This window comes from Dermacentor andersoni, chromosome 6 (genome assembly GCF_023375885.2).
Source record: "Dermacentor andersoni chromosome 6, qqDerAnde1_hic_scaffold, whole genome shotgun sequence".
Classification (NCBI taxonomy): Eukaryota; Metazoa; Arthropoda; class Arachnida; order Ixodida; family Ixodidae; genus Dermacentor; species Dermacentor andersoni.
In genome coordinates this window covers 69418024-69438974 of record NC_092819.1, presented here as the reverse complement: position 1 = coordinate 69438974, position 20951 = coordinate 69418024, and the positions used below count along the sequence as shown (strand labels likewise).

Here is a 20951-nt window from a genome sequence, read left to right as displayed (position 1 = left end):
TAACCGCTCTGATCCTTCTAACAACCGAATGATTTCACTATCATGCATAGTTTGCAAACTACTAGAACATGTAATATATTCACAAGTTGCATCTCACCTTGATTCCAACAGCTTCTTTTTACCCAACCAGCACGGCTTCAGATCCGGTTACTCATGCGAAACACAACTTTTCCATTTCACAACCAATCTTCACCTAAATTTATATTCCTAATTTCATATGGACGTCATATATCTCGACTTCTCGAAAGCTTTCGATCGTGTACCATATCAGCGCCTTTTAGCCAAACTTTCATGCCGGCGTCCTGACCCGCTGATATTAACATGGATTCGTTGTTTTCTATCCGGTCGTTGTCAATTCACTGTTATCGATAATGATCTTTCACCCACAACTAAAGTTCTCTCTAGTGTCCAGCAGGGCTCCGTGCTCCTCCCACTTTTGTTTTTAATCTTCATAAGCGATCTTCTTTCGAGCATCTTATCGTGCATTCGTCTTTTCTCTGATGACTGCGTTTTGTACCGCCGCAAAACCACATACAATGGTCAGTTATTGCGTCAAAATGACTTAGACAGAATTGAAGACTGGTGTTCGACATGGCTAATGAAGCTGAATGTATCCAAGAGCCAATGCATGCAGGTAACACGCAAGCGCATTAACCTCAGCTACGCATATTTGTTGTGCTCAACCACCTTTTCCCAAGTTGAACCTTACCGTTACCTTGGAATTGACATCACCAGCAAACTCACCTGGTCCGAGAACATCACGAAGATTGCAGCTGATGCATCGAAATCACTTGGGTTCATCAGACGGCACCTCAGCTTCTCCCCTCCCTCTATTCGCAGCTTAGCTTACAAAACTTTTGTCCAAACCAAACTAGAATTTGGCTCCCCAATTTGGAATCCACATGAGGCTTACCTAATCGATAGCCTAGAAGCCATTCAAAACCGTGCAGCCCGATATATTTCATCCGACCACGACACCCACACCAGTGTTACCAATATAAAATTATAGCTTGACATCGAGCCTCTGATGCACAGACGAAAAATCGCCCGTTTGTCATTATTTCATAAGCGATACTTTTGTTTTCCTTCGCTTCGGGACTCTCTTCTGCTTCCACCTCTCCGAACATCACGCAGTCTCTTCAACTCCATGAGCATTCTACGTCTGCACGGCTCCTCCAATGCATTTAACAAGTCATTCCTACCTCTTGCAATTGAAGAATTGAATTCATTACCAGACCATATTTTAAAAGATCGCCATCCATATAAGTTCCGGCAGTTGCTGACATCCTATTTGAAAACATGATGTGGAGAATTCTTGCTTGCTTCTGGTTGCCTCTGTTTACATTACTTTTAGTGTTTTCATACTTGTTAATGCTTATTTAAAAGATTGTTTGTGCTTTTTTTCTTCTCTATATATTCTGCTGATCACCGATTGTGACAATGTTTGACAGTGACATAAGTTGTTGTGTTCGATGTTCCCCCCCCCCCCCTTATGTAATGCCCCTTCCAGGGGTCCTTAAGGGCCCATAAATTATGTTAGTCGAAGAAACGGAGAGAAAACTAAGGCAGGAGTTTCAAGCCAAGCTAGGCAATCAACAAACGTTAATTGGAAAACTCGTCTGACTGTGCTAGGTACCAGATATCATCAGCAAGGGTAACAGAGTGAAATCCAGCGACACGGAAATGTTTACCAAGGAAGAGGTGCAAGCGGTGACCAAGACAGTAATCCAGAAAGCAATGGGACTAATTCTCTAGCAATTCACACAACAGCTACATAGATACATAACTCGACAACTGGCATCAGTCGAAACATACATACATACATACATACATACATACATACATACATACATACATACATACATACATACATACACACACACACACACATACATACATACATACATACATACATAATGCTCATAGGGTAATATGTTCGAGCTCTCCGTGGCAAATGTGGCACAGGCCTCTTAGTGATATATCAGGTGTATTAGGAACAAAGCAAGGCTGTGATGATGTGGGAAATTAAGGAAGCACACCTAATTTTCAGGTATAATACCGACATTTGGAAAGCACCTTCCGTCTTTCTAGCAGCCAATGTATTCGTCTAACGCGACGCTTGTGCACTCTTGTAATACTGCGGGTCATTTCAAATTGTAGTGCTGCTCTTCATTCTGCTTGAGGCAGGGCGTACGCGAGGCCCTTGTTTGTTGAAAGAGTGTTTTCTTTTTTCAATTAAAGTTCATTTGAATTCGAGAGACTTCTCTTTCATGTCTCTTTTTTCCTTGGGCGGGGGTTTGGTCTTTTTATTTCACTAGGGTTCATTGAAGCAGAAGTCTCGTTATAACGGTGTACCTTTGAAGATGTTTCTGCATGTCAAAACCGAAATGCAATGGTACTAAGGTCAGCAGCCTCTAAAGTAGAAAAAAAATAACTCGATCTCTTGAAATTGCAAAATGCTAGAGCACCGGGTTTGTGCATTGAGAATAAGCATTGCGAGCCTTAAGGTGGAGTAGGCACCGCTACATGCGAAATTTTGATGGCCAGGCTTTGTTCGCTGTGTTTACCTGTGCGTAGGCACGGAATGGGGAACTGATTTTAGCGCATGGACGCACATGCGCAGTTTTTTGTCGTGCCATCAAATGATGTCAATAATTATGACAGCCGCATATCACATTTCCTGATGTCTCACAATGATGGATGTTTTTGTTTGAAGTTTGTTTGATCTAGTTTTTAAAATTTCATTTACGCCATGAACCAATTTCCCCAGCGACAAGTATTGCTTGGGTTCGTCATATCATGAAGCGAAGTATCCTTTAGTTGAAGACCGTAGTTCATGGTATGTGTATCGTTCGATCAGGGAGGCAAAAGATTCTGACACTTCACTAGCGCCCGGATGCGTTGAGGCGACCGCAATTCACCATAGAAAAAGTCATTTGTATTGCCTGACGTCTGCAGGGGCGTCAAAGGTCAGGACCGTCGCTAAAACAACTAGCGCTAGAACATTTTGCTCGAGCTGAAATTTTTTTCATGACATTCGCCCATAAAGCCTAGTCGCGCGTTTGCAAAGCGTACATCAGTAGAAGCATCCGCTGCTCCAGCGCTGTCTTTCGGCCGTATTCGTGGAAACCGCTGTGGTGGTCTTCGTATTACACGTAAGAATATAACTGAGACGCTTGGTATTGTGCACGTTTTCCTGACTTTTTATAATTGCTTATATGTGTACCGATAAGTCGCATGCAATCAGCGCGAAATTTGGCCATAATATAAAACAGCGAATAGTTCATTGCGGCATTGGCTGGAGATACCCAACAAAAGAGCAGCATTCAAACGTAACAATTCGGGCGCTAGGATAGTTTTGAGTGTGCGACCGTCATGGAAGTTATTCTACGAGACTATATGACGCTATGATTACGCTTACATCTATTCTTCTATGCACAGCGCTGTTCTGGTTGTGACAGCTCGAACGTGGCATAAGTGGCATGGTGCACCAATTGACATGCAACAATATTTACACAAGTATACCCGAGACAATATATATATATATATATATATATATATATATATATATATATTGGCACGGGTATGGAACTATTTATACGATGTATTCAGAAGCGGTACATAAACAACAGCTGAGAATGCCGAGAGGATGTTGCCACTTCGTCGTCTTTATCGTCATCGCCATTGTCCTCTTCTCCCTCAGTGACACAACTCCCGGCGTAAAAAGAACTGCCCTGGTGCTCCAGACGGGGCGACCGGTAAGGGTATGTAAGGCTTAACCCGAGAGGCGTGTACGACGTCAGGTGATGTGGAACTGGGTGACATGGCGGAGGTCATGGGCCTTATCTCTTAAGTGACATTGGTCCCTTGATGTAGAACGCGGTAAGGACCTCTTTAGCACGGAAGGAGTTTCTCGGGAAGCCCCACTCGGCGTCACAATGGCGGCGATTGTAAGCGTGCCGTTGAGTTTCCTGCGATGCCACCAAGCAAGCATGGGCAAGCTGGCGCGCATGGTCAGCATGGGCGATGAAGTCGCTGGTATACTCAGTCCTCCAATCCCATACCAAGGGAAGTGAAATGTCGAGTGGTAGTACAATGTCATGACCGACGAGAAAGTAAATGGCCAACAGTATCGTGGCGTCATGAAATATAGGCGAACGTGACATAAGGCAGCGTCACATCCCAGTTCTTGTGGTCGGCGGGTGAAACGTATTTCGATAGTATGTCAGTAATGGTCTGAATAAGTCGCATAGCAAGGCCGTTGGTCTGGCGATGATAGGAGGAAGCCATTTTGTGCTTGGGAGAACATGAGCCTAGGATATCGGCGATGTCTTGGGAGAGGAAAGTGCGGCCGCGGTCGGTAAGCAGCTGTCGCGGGGCGCCATCTACTAAAATGACATCCCGGAGTAGGAAACATGCGACGTCGGTTGCGTAGCTTGTGGGAAGTGCGCGAGTGATTGCATAGCGCGTCGCGTAATCAGTAGCGACAGCGATCCACCTGCTACCACAGCTGGACTCGGGGAAAGGGCCAAGGAGATCCAAATCCACGCGAGAGAATGGGTCAGGTGGAATGTTGATCGGCTGTAAGTACACGGTAGTAAGTGTTGCTGGCTTTTGCCGATGTTGACAGGGTTTGCAGGCATCTACATAGCGCCGCGCGGAGTGTGCGAGACCGAGCCAGTAGAAGCGGCGGCGCACGTGGTCGTAAATGCGAGCAACCCAAAGGTGTACGGCAGTTGGGGCGTCATGAAACTCCTGAAGCACGGTTGAGCGGAGGTGTTGAGGAACGACAAAGAGAAGGGGAGGACCGTCAAGAAGAAAACTGCGTCGGTACAATATCCCGTCATTAAAGACTAACCACCGTAGCGGGTGATCAGTAGGTGGAGATTCCACACGGTCAATGAGGGACCTGAAAGTATCGTCATGGCGCAGCTCGTTGGCCATGTCCAAAATCTGCGAAATGGAAAGAACACTTGTGGTTGACACCGTGTCAGCCTTGGCGGGCATGTGTGCAGGGTAACGGAACAAGCAGTCGTGGTCCTTGTGTAGGGGATCGGACCTATACACCACCGAATAGGAATACTCTTGTAACCGCAAAGCCCATCGTCCAAGCCTCCTTGTGGGATATGTTAAGAACGAAAGGCAACAGAGGGCGCGGTGGTACGTTGCAACTGAAAAGTGCCTGCGGTATAAATAGGCGCGAAATTTCGCTACTGCCCACACAAGGGCCAAGCATTCGCACTTTCTAATAAAGTAAACCTGCTCAGCAGGTGACAAAAGACGGCTAGCCTACGCGATGACACGTGCATGGCCGTGTTGAACTGGTGCCAAGACCGCACCGATTCCTTGGCCACTGGCATCGGTGCGCATCTCTGTACGGGCTGAAGTAGCGAAGTGTCCTAGAATCGGTGGGCTGGTGGGCATGGTGGTAACGCGAGAAAAGGCGGCGGGCCTGGAGAGGCTCCGTTTGAAAACGGCACACTTTTCTTTAGGATCTGTTAGAGGGCGTCTATGTTGGCAAAATCTTTTACAATGCAGCGGAATTAGGAACAAAGGCCTACGAAAGTTCGGACATATTTTTCGGACGTTGGAACAGAAAACTCATTCCAGGCATGAATTTCTCCGTGTATTGACGGATGCCAGTCGCATTGACGACATGTCCAATAGCAGTAATCTCACGGCGGCCGAAGTTACACTTGTTGGAGTTTAGCTGCAGAGCGGTGTGGCGAAAAACAGCAAGTACAGCTGAAAGGCGCTCAATGTGTGTGCCGAATGCGGGCGAAAACAGAATAACATCAATTAAGTAGCAGAGACAAGTCGACAACTTGGAACCTTGGAGTAATGAGTCCATCATGCGCTCAAAGGTAGCCGGAGCGTTACATAGCTCAAAAGGCATAACTTTGAAGTGGTAAAGACCATGAGGCATAATAAAAACGCTGTTTTCATGATCGAGATCATCCACAGTGATTTGCCAATATCCGGATTGTTTATCAATGGAAGAAGAATACTGTGCCCTGTATAGGCAATCAAAGACGTCATCGAGTTCAGCGCTTATTCCAGTTTTGTCATCGTATTTTCTTACTTGTGCTACTCACTCCGCTTCCGAATGTTTCCGATTATTGTTTTCCTCCTGTGGATTCCATTGATATTAATTTCGTTGGTATAAGGAAGGTAATTGACAGGCTTAAACTTACTTCTCCTGGTGAGGATGCGATTACTCCTTCGTTCCTAAGGATGCAAAGCTCTATTCATCCATTAAACTGTGAGTGTTGTTTTCGCAGTCACTTGAGTCGAGTGCACTCTTTGGAGATCGAAAGGTTGGGACGGTGGTTGCCTTGTAAAAATTGGTAATCCACGTTCACTGAACAATTACAGATTAATTTTAGTAAAGAACATACCACGTAAACATATTCATTACCGAATTCGCAGTTACATTATTTATGTCCATTAAATGCCGGCGAAATGCAAGAAGGCCTGTGTTCCTTTGCGTAGGGGGCCCGTTCAAGATCCCAATAATAATCAGGATTCCGCCACTACGGGATGCCTGATAATCAAATCATGAATATGGCAAGTAAAACCCAATAAAAATATTTGTTGTTTTTTTGCCGCGCCGCAGTAACACGGCTTTAGGAAAAAAGCAATACTGGAAAACCTAGCTCCTCCCCTTTATTCAATGCATATCTTCTGCTATCGACAGTTCTCCTTTATTAATTGCACCATTATTGAAGTTGTTAAAGCTATCCATTCTGCTTGTCATCGACACCTAGGTCTAAATCTCAGTCAATTGAACCCACACTCAATGTTTTAAAATGTATTCGGTGCTTTTTGTCTAATCGCGTACACTTTGTAACAGCTAACGATAATAACTCTGCCCCCTGTCTTGTAAAATGTGGTGTCTCTCAAGAATCTGTTTTAAGTCCGTTACTTTTTGTCATGTACAATAACAATTAACCTTTTAATATATCCTCCTCTATGAAACTATTTACCGATGAACCGTCGATTTAACAGGAAATACAAAGTTCTGCAGACCATGTTACCCTTCAAACTGCCCTTGACATTGTTTCTATATGGCGTGGTACCTGGTTAATGGAACTGTGTGGTAAGAAATGAAAGGTCATGAGAGATACCGCTATCTAAATTATCGTGTACCTTATAAGTATTATCTTAGTAATGCCCCCTTTCTCAAGTCAGCAATTCGAAATACCTTGGCCTTTACATCTCTGAGAACCTTTCATGAGAAACGCTTATTGAACAGATATTCAGTAATGCGAATTTTTCTTCCGGTTGCAAAAGCGCAACTTCTGTTTCTCCCGTACTGACCTAAAGCTGCTATTGTATAAAACACTACTCAGTTCGACGCTCAATTATGCCTCTTCCACCTGGAACGCACATGTTCAGTCATTATTTGCTCAACATAGTCTTTTCCATAAAGTATACCATTCCATCTCTGTTCTACGTCACTCATCCTACAAAGCACGCGCTTATATTTCTCCACGCAGCGACTACTGGTTCAAAGCTCGTGTTCGTAATGGTCGCACTAATATGTATTTCCATTCTTTTCCACTAAACACAACCACGGACAGGACCCGCTTTTCGCCTAATTTATCCCCATCATTCATGGCAAGAATTTCAGACTGCAATTTGCACTCTCTTCATGTATTTCGCCATATTACCCACTCCTATGTATAATATTAGTAACCCTCAGAGTAAATCATTAAGACGAAATGAAAAACGGTCTGCCAGTGGAGACAGGAACGCTGCTCTCGCGCTCCAAAATTGAGGCTATAGAACCTGCCTTCACACACCGCAAAAAGTTTAGCAGCAATCTGGAAGTCATGCAAGGCACGAGGACCGGATGCCATGCCCAATGAACGCTATAAAAAGGCCGCAGGCAAAGTTCCCGACGTGCTTTTGACGGCCATAAACGAAGATTGCGCCACAGGAGCAATTCCTGATTATTGGCGACATGCAGAAACGGTTCCTATCTCCAAACCTGAAATACATACAGACAGTGCTCACCTCAGCGGTAAGTAAGCTAATGGAGCATATGCTCGCGACACGTATTACACCTCGCGACACGTATTACATGGTGGCTGAAGCCATCGCGTATAATCCGGTATATATCGGGTATATAATTGAGCTTATGTATCGAGAAATACGGAATAATACTGGCGAAATCGGGATTCATCCGCATCTGGGCATTGCAGATGGTCTTGCGTGCCTTTCTTCAATGGCTCTCATCGGAGGCCTCTCTAGACAGATTTGCGCCATTCTGTCGATGGACATTCGCGATGCGTGTGACCATGTCAGCCATGAAGCTTTTGTCTAAATTCTCCATGAGCTTCAGTTCTTCAGTCGTATCACCGCATTCGTCAAGGGTTTTCTTCGCCCTCGATGGTTCCCCATTCGCCTGGCTAGAAAAGCAGCACGTTAGTTGGTCTCACCCCGTGGTGCCACGCAAAGATCTGTGCTCACATGAGTCCTTTTCAACACCGCATTCCTTGCGCTGTCTTACAAGTTTGCGACATGATTCTTGTCCGTTCATCCAGAAATCTACCACTGAAAACAAGCGCTTCAAGCGGCACAAGCCGTGACTTACAACTTGTGTTCTCAGATAGGACTTGAGATCTCCAAGAACAAGACGGTGTACACGTTGATAGCGAACAAGTATGGGTACCGCGTACTTGCACTTGAGCCTCTTCATTGAATTTTGGATCAGCAACCACTGCATGAGATCTCAAACAATAGTGACCGACAAGAAAGGTGGTTAACGGGGGGTCCTTGTTGTCCTCCTTGTTGTCCTTGGCTTCTGAACCATTAGTGTGCTTCACCTCCAGCTCTTTGTCTGCTTCTTCTGATCGTCTTCCCCATGGCTAAAAAGAGCAAAGCAACCAGCCGATGCACTTGATACGTCGTATTGCAAAGAAATATGGCGCCGTGAGCACCGACATGGCCCACTTTCTTGTTCGTTCGGTACTGCAACCACGCCTCGTACTCCGCGCTCCGATCTTTCTTTTAATGATGATCTAATGGTCGCACCATGCGGCCATTTATCACGAGGCTATGCACGCAACGGAACTACAATGTCTCACTCCAGTGCTAACTCTCCAGTCAGAGTTCCAAACCGAAATTACCAACGAGTTGGTGGACCAACGCCGATGGGCGCACCATTAGGCTATCAACATTTCGCTTGGCCAATGCATTGGTCCGATATATCGGCCATGAAACACGCAATAGAGATTCAACGACACCGAATGTGGATTCATGAAATATGGCATAAGTAACATGAATCATTTAGGAAATCATCAAGAAGATACGACTGTCGTAGTATAAGCCGGTGCTTGAGTTTACGATACCATGATTGACACAGCTCTCCTGTGCCCATCAATACCAGAGACAGGCCAGACGTGCTCATATACATGGGTGCTATCCCTTTCCATTTGCCTATCTCGCCGAGCTTGCCACCATTTGTGACGGCTTGGCCACGCAACTGCCTTTTACTTAATCATTCACACGGACTAGACGCAAGCCCTTCACAATGTACGTAGTACGATGTACGAGTCATCGAAGGTTGCAGAGGAATCCGTGGTGACCGCTTGTCTTCCCGAAAGTTCTACAGAATTCGCGATGCACATGCAATCAGATTACACAAGCTTCGGTGACAACAGAACCATCGATAACATTTAGGTCATGACTGGCGTCGCTGTGATAGCGAAATGCCGTCTCGCTCGACCTCATAGTCGAGAGCGCCAATGCGTCGGATGATGTTGTACGGTTCGAAATAGCGGCGTGTTAGCTTCTCCGTAAGTCCTCTTCGGCATATTGGAGTCAAAACACAAGCACGGTTGCCTGGCTGGTACTAGACGTAGCGTCATCGAACGTTGTAGTGCCGTCTGTCGGTCCTCTCCTCGTTCTTGATCCACAGGTGGGCTAGCTGTCGGGCTTCTTCGGTGCGCTGGAAATAGGTGGTGACATGAAGATTCTCTTAGTCTGTGACGTGCGGCAGCATGGCGTCGAAAGTCGTCGTCGGGTTCCGTCCGTAAACCAGCTTGAACGGCGTTGTCTATGTTATTTCTTGCGCCGCCGTGTTGTAAGGCAAGGTTACATACGGCACGACGGCATCCAAGGTCTTGTGTTCGACGTCAATGTACATTGCCAGCATTTCGGTGACGGTCTTATTCAGGCGCTGCGTAAGACCATTTATCTGCGCGTGGTAGGCAGTCGTCCTACTGTGGTTTGTCTGGCCGTATGGCCGAATGGCTTGGTTGAGCTCCGCTCTAAAGGGCGCTCCTCCGTCGTTGATCAGGACGTCTGGGGCGCCATGTCGCAGCAGGATGTCCTCGACGAAGAACTTCGCCACTCCGGTTGTACTACCGCTCGGCAGAGCTTTCGTTTCAGCGAAGCGCACGAGGTAGCCCATCGCCACGACGATCCACTTATTTCCGGATGTTCACATCCAAAACGGACCCAAGTCCATCCCGCCCGTCATATGTCCCCGTCTTATGTGCGCTTAATCAAATTTCAAACATGAGCGTCAACCAACTAGCCCAGCTCGCCGTCTTAATACGCTCAGAGAACGGCGACAGTGGCGAACACCATGGGCGATAGTCGAAAACGTGATCTGCTGGTCAAGTGCGTCGGCTTTTACACACGAGTCATCGAAGGTTGCAGAGCAATCGGTGGTGCCCACGTGTCATTCCGAAAGTTCAACCCAATTGGCGTTCCACATGCAATCAGATTACACAAACTTCGGTGACAACAGAAGCATCCATAACATTCGAGAAACTTCCGATACATGTGGGAGCGTGCCGCGCTGCTCGACAACACTGGTTAGACGGTAAAAAGCGCTCAACCGTAAACGATAAGCAAGTCCACTTGTCAATATATATCTTGACAGAAAGAGAGACACGGCGCACGCGCATTGCACTTGTATTGAATAGAACGTTTTTTAGCATCGTACCTTAATTGCCACCTAAAGGGACAGACAACCGCTAAGACCATGAATCGAGATAACCCCGCCGAGGGAAATGCCTATCGTAATGGCTACAAGCCACGTTTTTCTCATTAAACGTAAGTTTATATTCTTAATTCTTCACTGAAAGTCGTGAGAAATGATTTTTGGCGTCACACGCGGCAAAAACGTGAAAATGTATTGGAGATGTCACCTGATTTTCCGTTAGTGTACGCGGTTCCTGGTCTTTCTATTAGTATTGCAATGCAGTACACTTTTTTCTGTTATAAATTTTTCTGACTTATAATCTGCAGATAGGCCTTCATCTGTAGCGAGTAGAAAAGTGTCGATGCCTTCGCGTGCATTTCAATGAGCTAGCTTGGCTCGTCTAACAGAATAACCATGACGGAGGCCAGCGAGCCATGGCGCAGGCGTGTACTCGGGGGAAAAACTCCGTACAAATATGAGAAAGGTCTGCACAACAACGCTAACTTATTGTACCAGCTTCTTTTTTTTTTGAAAGTTGTTAAAAAAGTCTAAATGTAGTTGTTAACCACAGTTACACACACTCCTGTGAAAGCAAAACGATGGGCGGCTATCACACTTTGCGAGCGAGATATCGATATCGCTATCATCTCTAAGCGTCGCTGTAGGAGGGGCTGTTACTTTTTTTAGAGGCTGCTCAGATCAACAAATTCTAGTTGCATATTATCCATGCGCTTTTGGAAGTGACCAATGCAGGTGTAAACACTACCAACGGTGAGCTCTGCGTGACGTCATAAAAAACTAGGTCCTTAAAAATCGTTTCTCAGTCCCTTTAAGCACAGAACTGTCCCGATGTGACTGTCTCATTTGCTGCTCAAGAAGACGTCATTGTCAAATCAATACTGTTAATATGTTGATTGAACCGACTGTCAAGCTTGCCACACCCGTAAGAATTACTTGGACTTTGACATAGCGCGTTTTCGTAACATAAGGCGTATGACTTAGGGTATAGTTGTGGAACTGCGCGCATCGAGCCGCTGATGACGAAAAACACTGGCGGTTGGTGTAGCCGCTGTTGCGGGCCTCTTTGTCACCGCGGCAATCTGGCGATCAGTTCCCTGCCAGTTGTAATCACTACGGCTGTGCACCCGTTCGTCGGTTAGAGCACAGGAATTATTCTACCACTCCTTATTGGTTCCCACGACCGGCGGCGAGTAGTGCGCCGCAAAAATAGCACAGAGAACAATTCACTGCGTGGCAAGAAATTATTGCCACTGCCTTCATGTCTCGGCGCTCTGTGGGTCGTCGGCCGCCAGCAACACACCGCGGATGTAAGGGCGGACAAAATTAACTGCAATTGAGGAGCTGCTGCCGAATTGCAGCCTTGTGGCCTCTAGCAGCCACGAAGGGAAGGACGGCACTCACAGCCACTTTACAGCTCTCGATCTGCTTCTTTACCCGTGAACGCTAGCGCTGTTCATATCCTTTGTGGCTAAACACTCACTGGACTGATGGCGCTGATAGCGTAGCAATAGTTTCCTCTGTCGCGGGGCCGTGTCTAATGCCGTGAACTGCAGAAACAGCTAAGCTACCAGCAACATCAGGTTAGAGAGGAAATAGCCACAGAAGCTGTGAAGGACGGTAGCCATCCTAGGGTAAAGAACCAGATAGAGAGCTATCAGCTCGCTGCGAGCGTCAACATCAGGGCATGCATGATCTACTGTTTAGGTTTTCCCCGAAGCTGTTAGAGGGCACTCAAATGAATATCGCCCGCAACCACCGTGTTCCAATTAGTTTTGTCCGAACCTGTAACTCCGGTAGTATGACTGCCACTGTACCGATGCCGAGAAGCCAATAGGCCGGATATCGTGAAGGCGAATTCGAATGTTCGATATTCAGTGCAACGGACTGGATCCACTGAATAATTTGAAGGCGCTACCTTATGTCCTGCAATATCCTATAACGACAGGCTTCGTCATTATTGTGATGAATTGTAATGAAAGATAAACTTTAATATTTGAAATTATGGCTTGTAGGGGTAATCGAGAGATACCTTGAAAAAGGGTGATTGCTAGAGTATAAACACCCTGTAAGTTTTAGTACAACCAGGCAAATCAGCAGAATTTATGATTACCTAAATGAAAAATTTGTAAAGCACACATACCCACCAGATTTCTACTGATACGTTGATACGTTGCAAGTCCTATGAAGAGTAACAGCTTCATATTGTATTTACGACACAATGTCCCACTGGGAACGTGTAGTTGCGAGAATCGTGAATAAAATCGGTTGTTTTGATGTTGCGGAACAAATGGGTGCAATGTAGTATTGCCCATTTTCAAAGTGTACTGCTTGCTGTATATCTCATGAAGATCGTGTCGTAGTGGCATTGGCTGCATTGCCCAAACTATTTGCCTATGACTGGGGTAAGGATTACTTCTCTCATTTGGCGATATCAACACCATAGCAACCACGTTTGCTATCTTTGATTCCTGTTAATCTTTCCCAGCGTCTTCAGCTTTGGCCTATAGGCCATCAAGACCCTTTTATTGTTTCTGTTTTGCAATAATTCGATTTGTCCGCTGAAATAAAGATAGCTACTACATGAGATGTGGGGCAGGGCTTAGATATTGCCCAGCTCTTTTGCGAGGGCAATACTGGTCTCAGAATTATAATAACAAATATCTAGTGCACCGCGATGACATCCATGCTCCTTCGCTCCTTATTCTGTTTTTTTTATATTTTTATCTCAGGTCTTGTCATTCCATCATTGCCTGCAAAAGACGGGAGTTCCCTGTGAGGACGCCAAGATGACGTTACGAATGAAACCCTTCTGCCAGGTCATTGATGGTGTCAAGCGTTGTCCACTGATAACAACGGAGCGTCTTGCCGATATTATGACATTTGTGCCCCAGAAAGGGGACGTGCTGCAGCTGTCGTACCCTAAAACAGGATCTCACTGGATTCAATTTACGGTGCAGACCATCCTACAAGGAGGCACGGTAGTAGAAAGCTACGACGATTTCACGATGGTAACTTGCTTGCTTGACTACATTGGTTTGCAGGACTGGGAACGGCCTTCCACGATACCCTTCGGTTTGTATATGTCACACGTACTCCCTCCGTCTGACAACTTCAATTCAGAAGCCAAGTACATCTACGTCGCTCGGAACCCGTGGGACTGCTGCGTCTCATTCTATCACATGGTGAAGGCGCTCGACATCTTCTGTTTCAAGGAGGGAACTTTCGATGACTTCTTCGAGTGCTTTATCGAAGGGGATTTCGGTTATGGCGATTACTTCGAGCACCTTCTTTATGGATACGGCCTGAAAAACAAGCCTAACGTACTGTTCCTCACTTACGAGGAAATGAAGGCAGACACTGGAGCCACGGTGATGCGCATAGCTCGTTTCCTCGGAAAATGCTACGCGGAGGCACTGGAAGAGAATAATCTAGCCTTGGACAAACTGCTAGAAAAGCTAACGGTGGAACGCATGAAGGGAATCTTGGTGCTTAACCTTGCCGGCCATAAGAACCCGAACGTAGATGCAAGGATCAAGGAGCGCAAACTGATGACATCTGAAGGTTTCGACGGGTGCCCTACCATGATGCCTTTTGTAAGAAAGGGTGAAGTAGGTGGCTGGAGGAGCTATTTCAGCGCGGAGCAGCTGCGTCGCATGGAAGAGACGATCGTGCAGAAAACTTGCAGTTCGGATGTTATGGATATCTGGGCGGAAATGCGCGAAGAGGCACGACGCCTCTCCAGGGCTTAGAAGTGAGCCTTGCGCTAATTACTGAGGACAACTTACTCGGAGGAAAAATAAAAATAAAAAAGTGGAAGCAGACCGAAAAATTTGGGACTGATATATAGCGACGATTTCTGAGTGCCTAAAGAGCTTAAACGCGGGTACATGCACGCATTTACGCATGCACGTACGCACGTACGTACGCACGCACGCACGCACGCACGCAATCATGGGAGCACAGAAATTATACCGGGCCAGTTGTTCAGTGCAGTTGCTGACTACTAAGGAGCAGGACGGATGCCTTGAACGCATCATGGTTTTAGGCGCAGCATGCGCATGCCTGTGTAGCACAATTAGAATCCGTTGCATCATGGACGCCGCGGTTGTCTCCACTCTGTACGGAACGGCGGGCGAGGAGGACAACGAGGCGCCGTAGCAGCTGCCGGAGAAGAATGCCACTCTTCCCTCGCCTCACCCCGCTGCCTTGCGCGCCACATGAGAGTGCACGGAATCCGGGCCGCGTTCCTCGCTCGCGCACGCGAGATGGAACCGCGTTCGCCGGCTCACCCTCATACGCTTTCCTCACGGCGACTGCGACGCCGACACTGACGGCGACGGCAGAAATGCGCTTGGAGTATCCATATAACTGCTATCGCAATAAAATACCAATTACGAAACGGCAAGAAGTGCGGTTTGCTACACGTTGCAGCACTCTTGTACGCTTTCCTATGGGAGCATGAGCTGAAGTCCGCAAACAAGACTGGTTAACTAGCAAGAAGGCGTTTATTGATTCTCGATACCAACCAACCTGCTCTCAAAGCTCGTCTAATCATTTCTCGGTACAGCGTTAACAAATTTAATCTTTTCGTACAATTTCCTGTGTTTTCTCCACTTTTCATTATCTGAGTATAGAAAGTGGTGGGCCGTGATAAGTGGCACCAAGATCTTGCCGCTCTAAACGAACAGCTAATTCGCCAATTGCTGCTAAATGCGTACATGACGCTTATACTGACATGTACCACAAGTGGCCCAACCTCATACAAACAAAAGTTCGACCGTGCAATATCAACAGCAACACACTTTGTAAGAAACATGGCATGTGTCGCACGCCTGAGACGCAGTGTAAGTACTTAGGAAACTGTCTTGAGCTATTGCTACCATGCGTCGTTGTTGCGAATACATATCAGAACAACGCTTGTTATGATCTGATATATGGTGTCCCAGCTCGCGTTAGCCAAACTGTAGAACGAAAAAAAAAAAAAGACATGCTGGAAGATACAATTTTAAGGTGCATGGTGTTCAGTCGTAAGATCTCTAACCACCAAACACAGTGTGCGTTATAACCCTGTCTTGCACCGTGTTCTTAATCTCCTTTTTTCGTTGAGCAGCTTGGCAAACCATAGCTGTGACACATCGCATGTACAGATACATTATTATACTTCTTGAAAAAAAATGGAATAAATCATTTCTGGCCCTTCTCTCCTGCTTCTCAAGGCTTACTTACATAACAAGTTTCAAATTTCAGTGTTTCCGATGCTGTCTCAGACACGGAAACTTTTAATACAGGTGTGCCTCAAGAACCTATTCATCGGCATCTTCTATTTTTCACAACGAAGTCGTTTACGGCTAAGTTCCATGTATTTTGGGTGTCCGTCTACAAATATGGATGCCCAAAAAATCAGATCCCGCATTTGATGCAAAATCCCTTCATTCGATGCAAAAGCTTATACGTCTCATCACTTGGACGTGCACTTTCAGTAGAATAGTTATCCATAGTCACAATTTTCAAGATTATCAGAGTGAATCAGAACGGCTTGCGTTCGGCGATTCAGTGGGCTGGCGCACCCACCGAGGTTACGGCCAAGTGTTCTTGCCTCATTGCGGCTTCTTTGGCCCGCTTAACTGCCCAGAGTTGGTCTTCCAGGTTCGAACCGAGCAGCGCGGACTGCCATCACGTGCGGAGACGGTCGGTGGAGGTTGGCCGCGATAAGTGGCACCAAGATCTTGCCGCTCTAAACGAACAGATAATTCGCCAATTTCTGCTAAATGCGTACATGACGCTTATACTGACGTGTACCACAAGTGGCCTAACCTCATACAAACAAACGTTCAACCGTTCAATATCAACAGCAACACACTTTGTAAGAAACACGGCATGTATCGCACGCCTGAGACGTATTTGTATCAGGCATTCCTACAGCTTCTGTTCTAGCATGACTCTGCTGCCACACACTTTGCATCTATCCGTTGTTTATATTTCTGGATTAATAGCGTGCATTAGTATTGGACTCCAGTGTGATTTGGCTTGTAGTTGTCGCCACTGGACAGCTTGCGATCTACTGAGTTGTGGATGGGGTGGTGGATAGGGCGTCTTTGCATCTTGTGATGGTTTGTGATGTTGTTGAACCTGGTCATTCTGTCTTCCCATTCAGTAGACTCTCACTTAGAAAATATTTGCTTTTACTTGAGCCATTCATTGTCTTACGTGACGGACAAATTTCTCGTTGGGTAAGTATATAAATGCTTACGGATTTATTAAATGATGCGATACGAGAATGTGTGTGCACTGATCAGGGCATGTGTTCGTACCTTTGTTCAGAATTCTGTATCGCCTTTGTGTCATATGCTAAACAGTTACGATGGTCATCCGCTTTCACAGATTGGAAATGCTCGTGATATTTTTTTCTAAATTTATAAATATAATATGCCTTTCGCAATTACTCAGAACAATCTTTGTTGTATACCGATGACATGATACCTAATTCGGCCAATTGTATTTCGGTGCTAGTATCGAAACTGAACTACGATCTGAGAAGCGCTCACGAACGATACTTTAAAAGAAACTTCAAAGAAACTCTCATAAAAAATTCATTTTAAGCACTGGCCAACGTCTCATAAATTGTATTCCAAATTTATCAATTGGTCAACATCTAATTGCCGCAAGTGAATACGTCACATCTCTAGGAGTCAAATTAGACCACTATCTCAAGTTTCATCGCGATATCGTATCCGAAAAAAATGAGATCGTTTGCGGAACACGAGCCCTCTTCAGAGTCGATTCCATTTTCAGCTTCAATAAACCGTTGTCCAACTATTACGCATTTATTTATTCACATAAGTGTGGCATGGTCATTGGGAATGTTAGAAACGCTGGTAAAAGTTTTACAATCAAGTTTTAGCGTAACAATTATAAATTTTCTAATCGACCAGTCGATAGATGAAATGCTGGTTTCGGGACCCGTGGGGTACCGTGTTCACAAAATCATAAATAAGAAACGGTCTCCATCGGAACAGTTTATGTACGCTTGAATACATGACGAAATGGCTTCACATCATCATCATCATCATCATTATCATCATCATCAGCCTGGCTACGCCCACTGCAGGGCAAAGGCCTCTCCCCTATTTCACCAACTACCCCTGTCATGTGCTAATTGTGGCCATGCCGTCCCTGCAAACATCTTAATCTCATCCGCCCACCTAACTTTCTGCCGCCACCTTCTATGACTCCCTTCTCTTGGAATCCAGTCCGTAACTCTTAATGACACCTTGCACAGAAGTGCAAGGTGTTCCTGATTCTATTTGCGATTACCTTAGTAAATACATTGTACGCAACGGAGGTCTATAATTGTTCATGTCTTTTGCGTCCACTTTCTTATGGATTAAGATTATGTTGGCGTTCCTCCAAGATTACGGCACGCTCGATACATACATAGGTGCTGTTAAAATTGCCATACATTTTGTTAATGGTGTTGTCAGTAGTCCGAATGATGAGTGATGCTATATGAAGCCGCGCTGACACGCTTCACACTGTCGCCAAGATGATGATGCCGCTCCAGTCAATCGGGCGCCCAGATGGCCGCGCGTGCAACGGTAAGGCGCTTTTTGGAGAGACAGAGACAAAACGTCTTTCATGAGCCTAAAGACGGCTTGATTTTCAGAAGTGATTTCCTCTTCACGGGAATCCGTGCGTGGTCTTGTCTAGAGCCGCCCTCTCAACCAACATGATCTGGTTCGAGAGGGGGGGAACTAGACAGCAGCGTCTCCCACAGCTATTAGAGGTGGGGGAAAGAGGAAGGAAGACTGTTTGTAATCTATTACAATGTGCAGGAGGGTTCCTAACTGTTCACAGTATTTACTTTGTTCGTCATACAGAGCCTGGAACAAGAAATGAATCCTTCTTGGATGCGGGAACGTGTCGGTTTGCCACAATCTTTGTTGTCTCTTGCGTCATTGTAAGCTGTAGATGTGGTGGTGGGAGTGGTCTGCGGTTTAGGCTGTAGTACTGAGTGATTTCTTGGTACGTTGTCAGTCTAGTGAGCTCTTCTATGTCCTCCAGGGCCTGGTCAATATGTTCTCAGGCCTTGGAGTGGACGAGTTTGTTACCCTCAAGGGAGGCCATGAGCGGGCATCCATGCTATTTTAGCATTTCTCTCTGGCGCATTGGCTCTTTGTATACGTTGAGTCGTTGGTGCCTCCTGGCCCGACGTAAAGCTCCTGCACAGTTTTTGAGAATCAGTTGTAATGGCTGTCGCCGTAGCCTGTGGGAGCTAATGCCATGACTAGTTCCTCTGTTTCCTGCGTTGTTACATGAGGTATGGTGGCACTGACGAAGAGATCCGTCTTTATCCTCAAGACGACGGCTTTGGCTCTCCTGCCACGGTATGGGGCTCAATCTGTATAGACCACATTCTTGAGGGACCCGTGAGTCCTGCCCAGGGCCTTGGCTCTTGCTTCGCGCCGCTTTTGGTGGTTGACAGGGTGCATATCTTTCGGTAAGGTATGGATCATAACGTGACGTCGCTAATGTTCTGTAATTTCACTGGGTGACTTAGCATCTGTAGGGGAGTTCCACATGATTTCTTTAAGAACTTTATGTCCGGCTTGAATAATAGCCAGGCGCATTTTCTAACTGGAGAGCTGGCCCTCGATTATTTCTTCAAGTGCGTTATGATGACGCATACGGAGAAGGCTGTCTGTGGACGCGCTCATAGGGAAACCAAAGTTTCGCTTGTGGCTTTTCGATTGAGTGTGTATAGTTTGTCTTTGTCAGTTTTTGTCAGTATCACACACGGCGCTGCATGCATCACCCTAGAAAAGATGAAGACCCGAGTGAGGCGGATGGTGTCGTTTTCTTTCATGCCTCGGTGTCTGCTTGTGATCCCGCGAATCATGTGTAAGGCCTGCTGTGTCGTCGCTTTGAGGTGTAGCATCTGGTCACATTTGCGTCAGCTTGCATGAGGAGCCCAATGATTCTGAGTGTCTTGTAAGGCTTTATAAACTGCCATTCTAGGATGATCTCTATGGTATCCCCAATCTTTTTGGGGCGACCCCTCCTGACCACAAGAAGCTCTGACTTCTGAGGCGAGCAGACAAGTCCTCTTTTCTTTGGATATTTGTTTACTGTGTCCGCTGCCAGTTGCCGGGTGTCTTGCAGGCCCCCGAGCGAGTCCGTACCCATCCATGCGGGCACATCATCTGCATTTAATGCATGGCCTAGGTTGGGTATGCCCCCCAGTGCCCCGGTAAACGCAGGAGCGCAATGTTAAAGAGAAACGAGGAGAGAACCCAGCTTTGGGGATACCCTCTGTTTCCGAGTCTGACGGAGTCAGAGGCTATATCCCGATCTTGAGTATGGCTGTGCGGTGAGATAGAAAATAACAACGTAATTGTATTTTCTCTCCCCGAATCCCGTGTTGTTCAGGTTCCCAAGGTCGCCTCGTGTGTCGCGTTATTCATACCCCTTTAGGTAAAGTTCGAGAATGGCCCGCGGTGAGTGGTGGGAGGCAGGGACGAGTATCTCCTCCTTCAATTGAATTAGCACGCCCTGGGTATCGAGATTTTGCCTAAAGCCATACATAGTGTCCAGCACTTGCGGGGTTTCGTCTAGGTCTTGTTGGAGGCGTTTGAGTACTATCTTTTCCATGGCCTTGCTTATGCAAGGTGTAAGGGATATCGGCTGGAGGTCACCAATGTGTGGGGACTTGCCCGGTTTGGGGATGAAGCGTACTTCGTCTGTCTTGCGCTGCGGAAGCCTGCTTGATGTCCAAAAGTCATTGAAGTGGTCTTCGAGGTTCGCCAAGAATTTGTAAGTAACCTGGACGGGTCCGGAGGCACTGCTTCGCCTGCTTTCATCAATGGCTGCACGGAGTTTGTATACATGTATCGGCTTGTTGAGAATGGTATTGGTTTGGCCTGCGTACAGCGGTGGATGGAAGGTCCGTTCGGTGTGGAGGTATTTGTTTTCGAGGTCGTGAAAGAGCTGGTTG

The 20951-nt window shown here is 46.4% G+C and overlaps 2 protein-coding genes across 2 annotated transcripts in view; one reads left to right on the top strand and one right to left on the bottom strand.

The window, feature by feature from the left end:
* The window catches only part of LOC129382439 (uncharacterized), a 182380-nt gene that overhangs the window by 97373 nt on the left and 64056 nt on the right, over nucleotides 1-20951 (bottom strand). The gene's annotated exons all lie outside the window — the stretch shown is intronic.
* On the top strand, nucleotides 3051-16146 carry LOC126522946 (sulfotransferase 1C2-like). Its single transcript, XM_055066368.1, has 2 exons — nucleotides 3051-3155; nucleotides 13690-16146. Exon 2 carries the CDS (start codon nucleotides 13747-13749, stop codon nucleotides 14707-14709), a length of 963 nt encoding a protein of 320 aa, XP_054922343.1. The 5' UTR covers nucleotides 3051-3155; nucleotides 13690-13746; the 3' UTR covers nucleotides 14710-16146.

Excerpts from the sequence above, each read along its gene's own strand:
- LOC126522946 (XM_055066368.1), top strand. The coding sequence starts at position 13,747 with ATGACGTTACGAATGAAACCCTTCTGCCAGGTCATTGATGGTGTCAAG.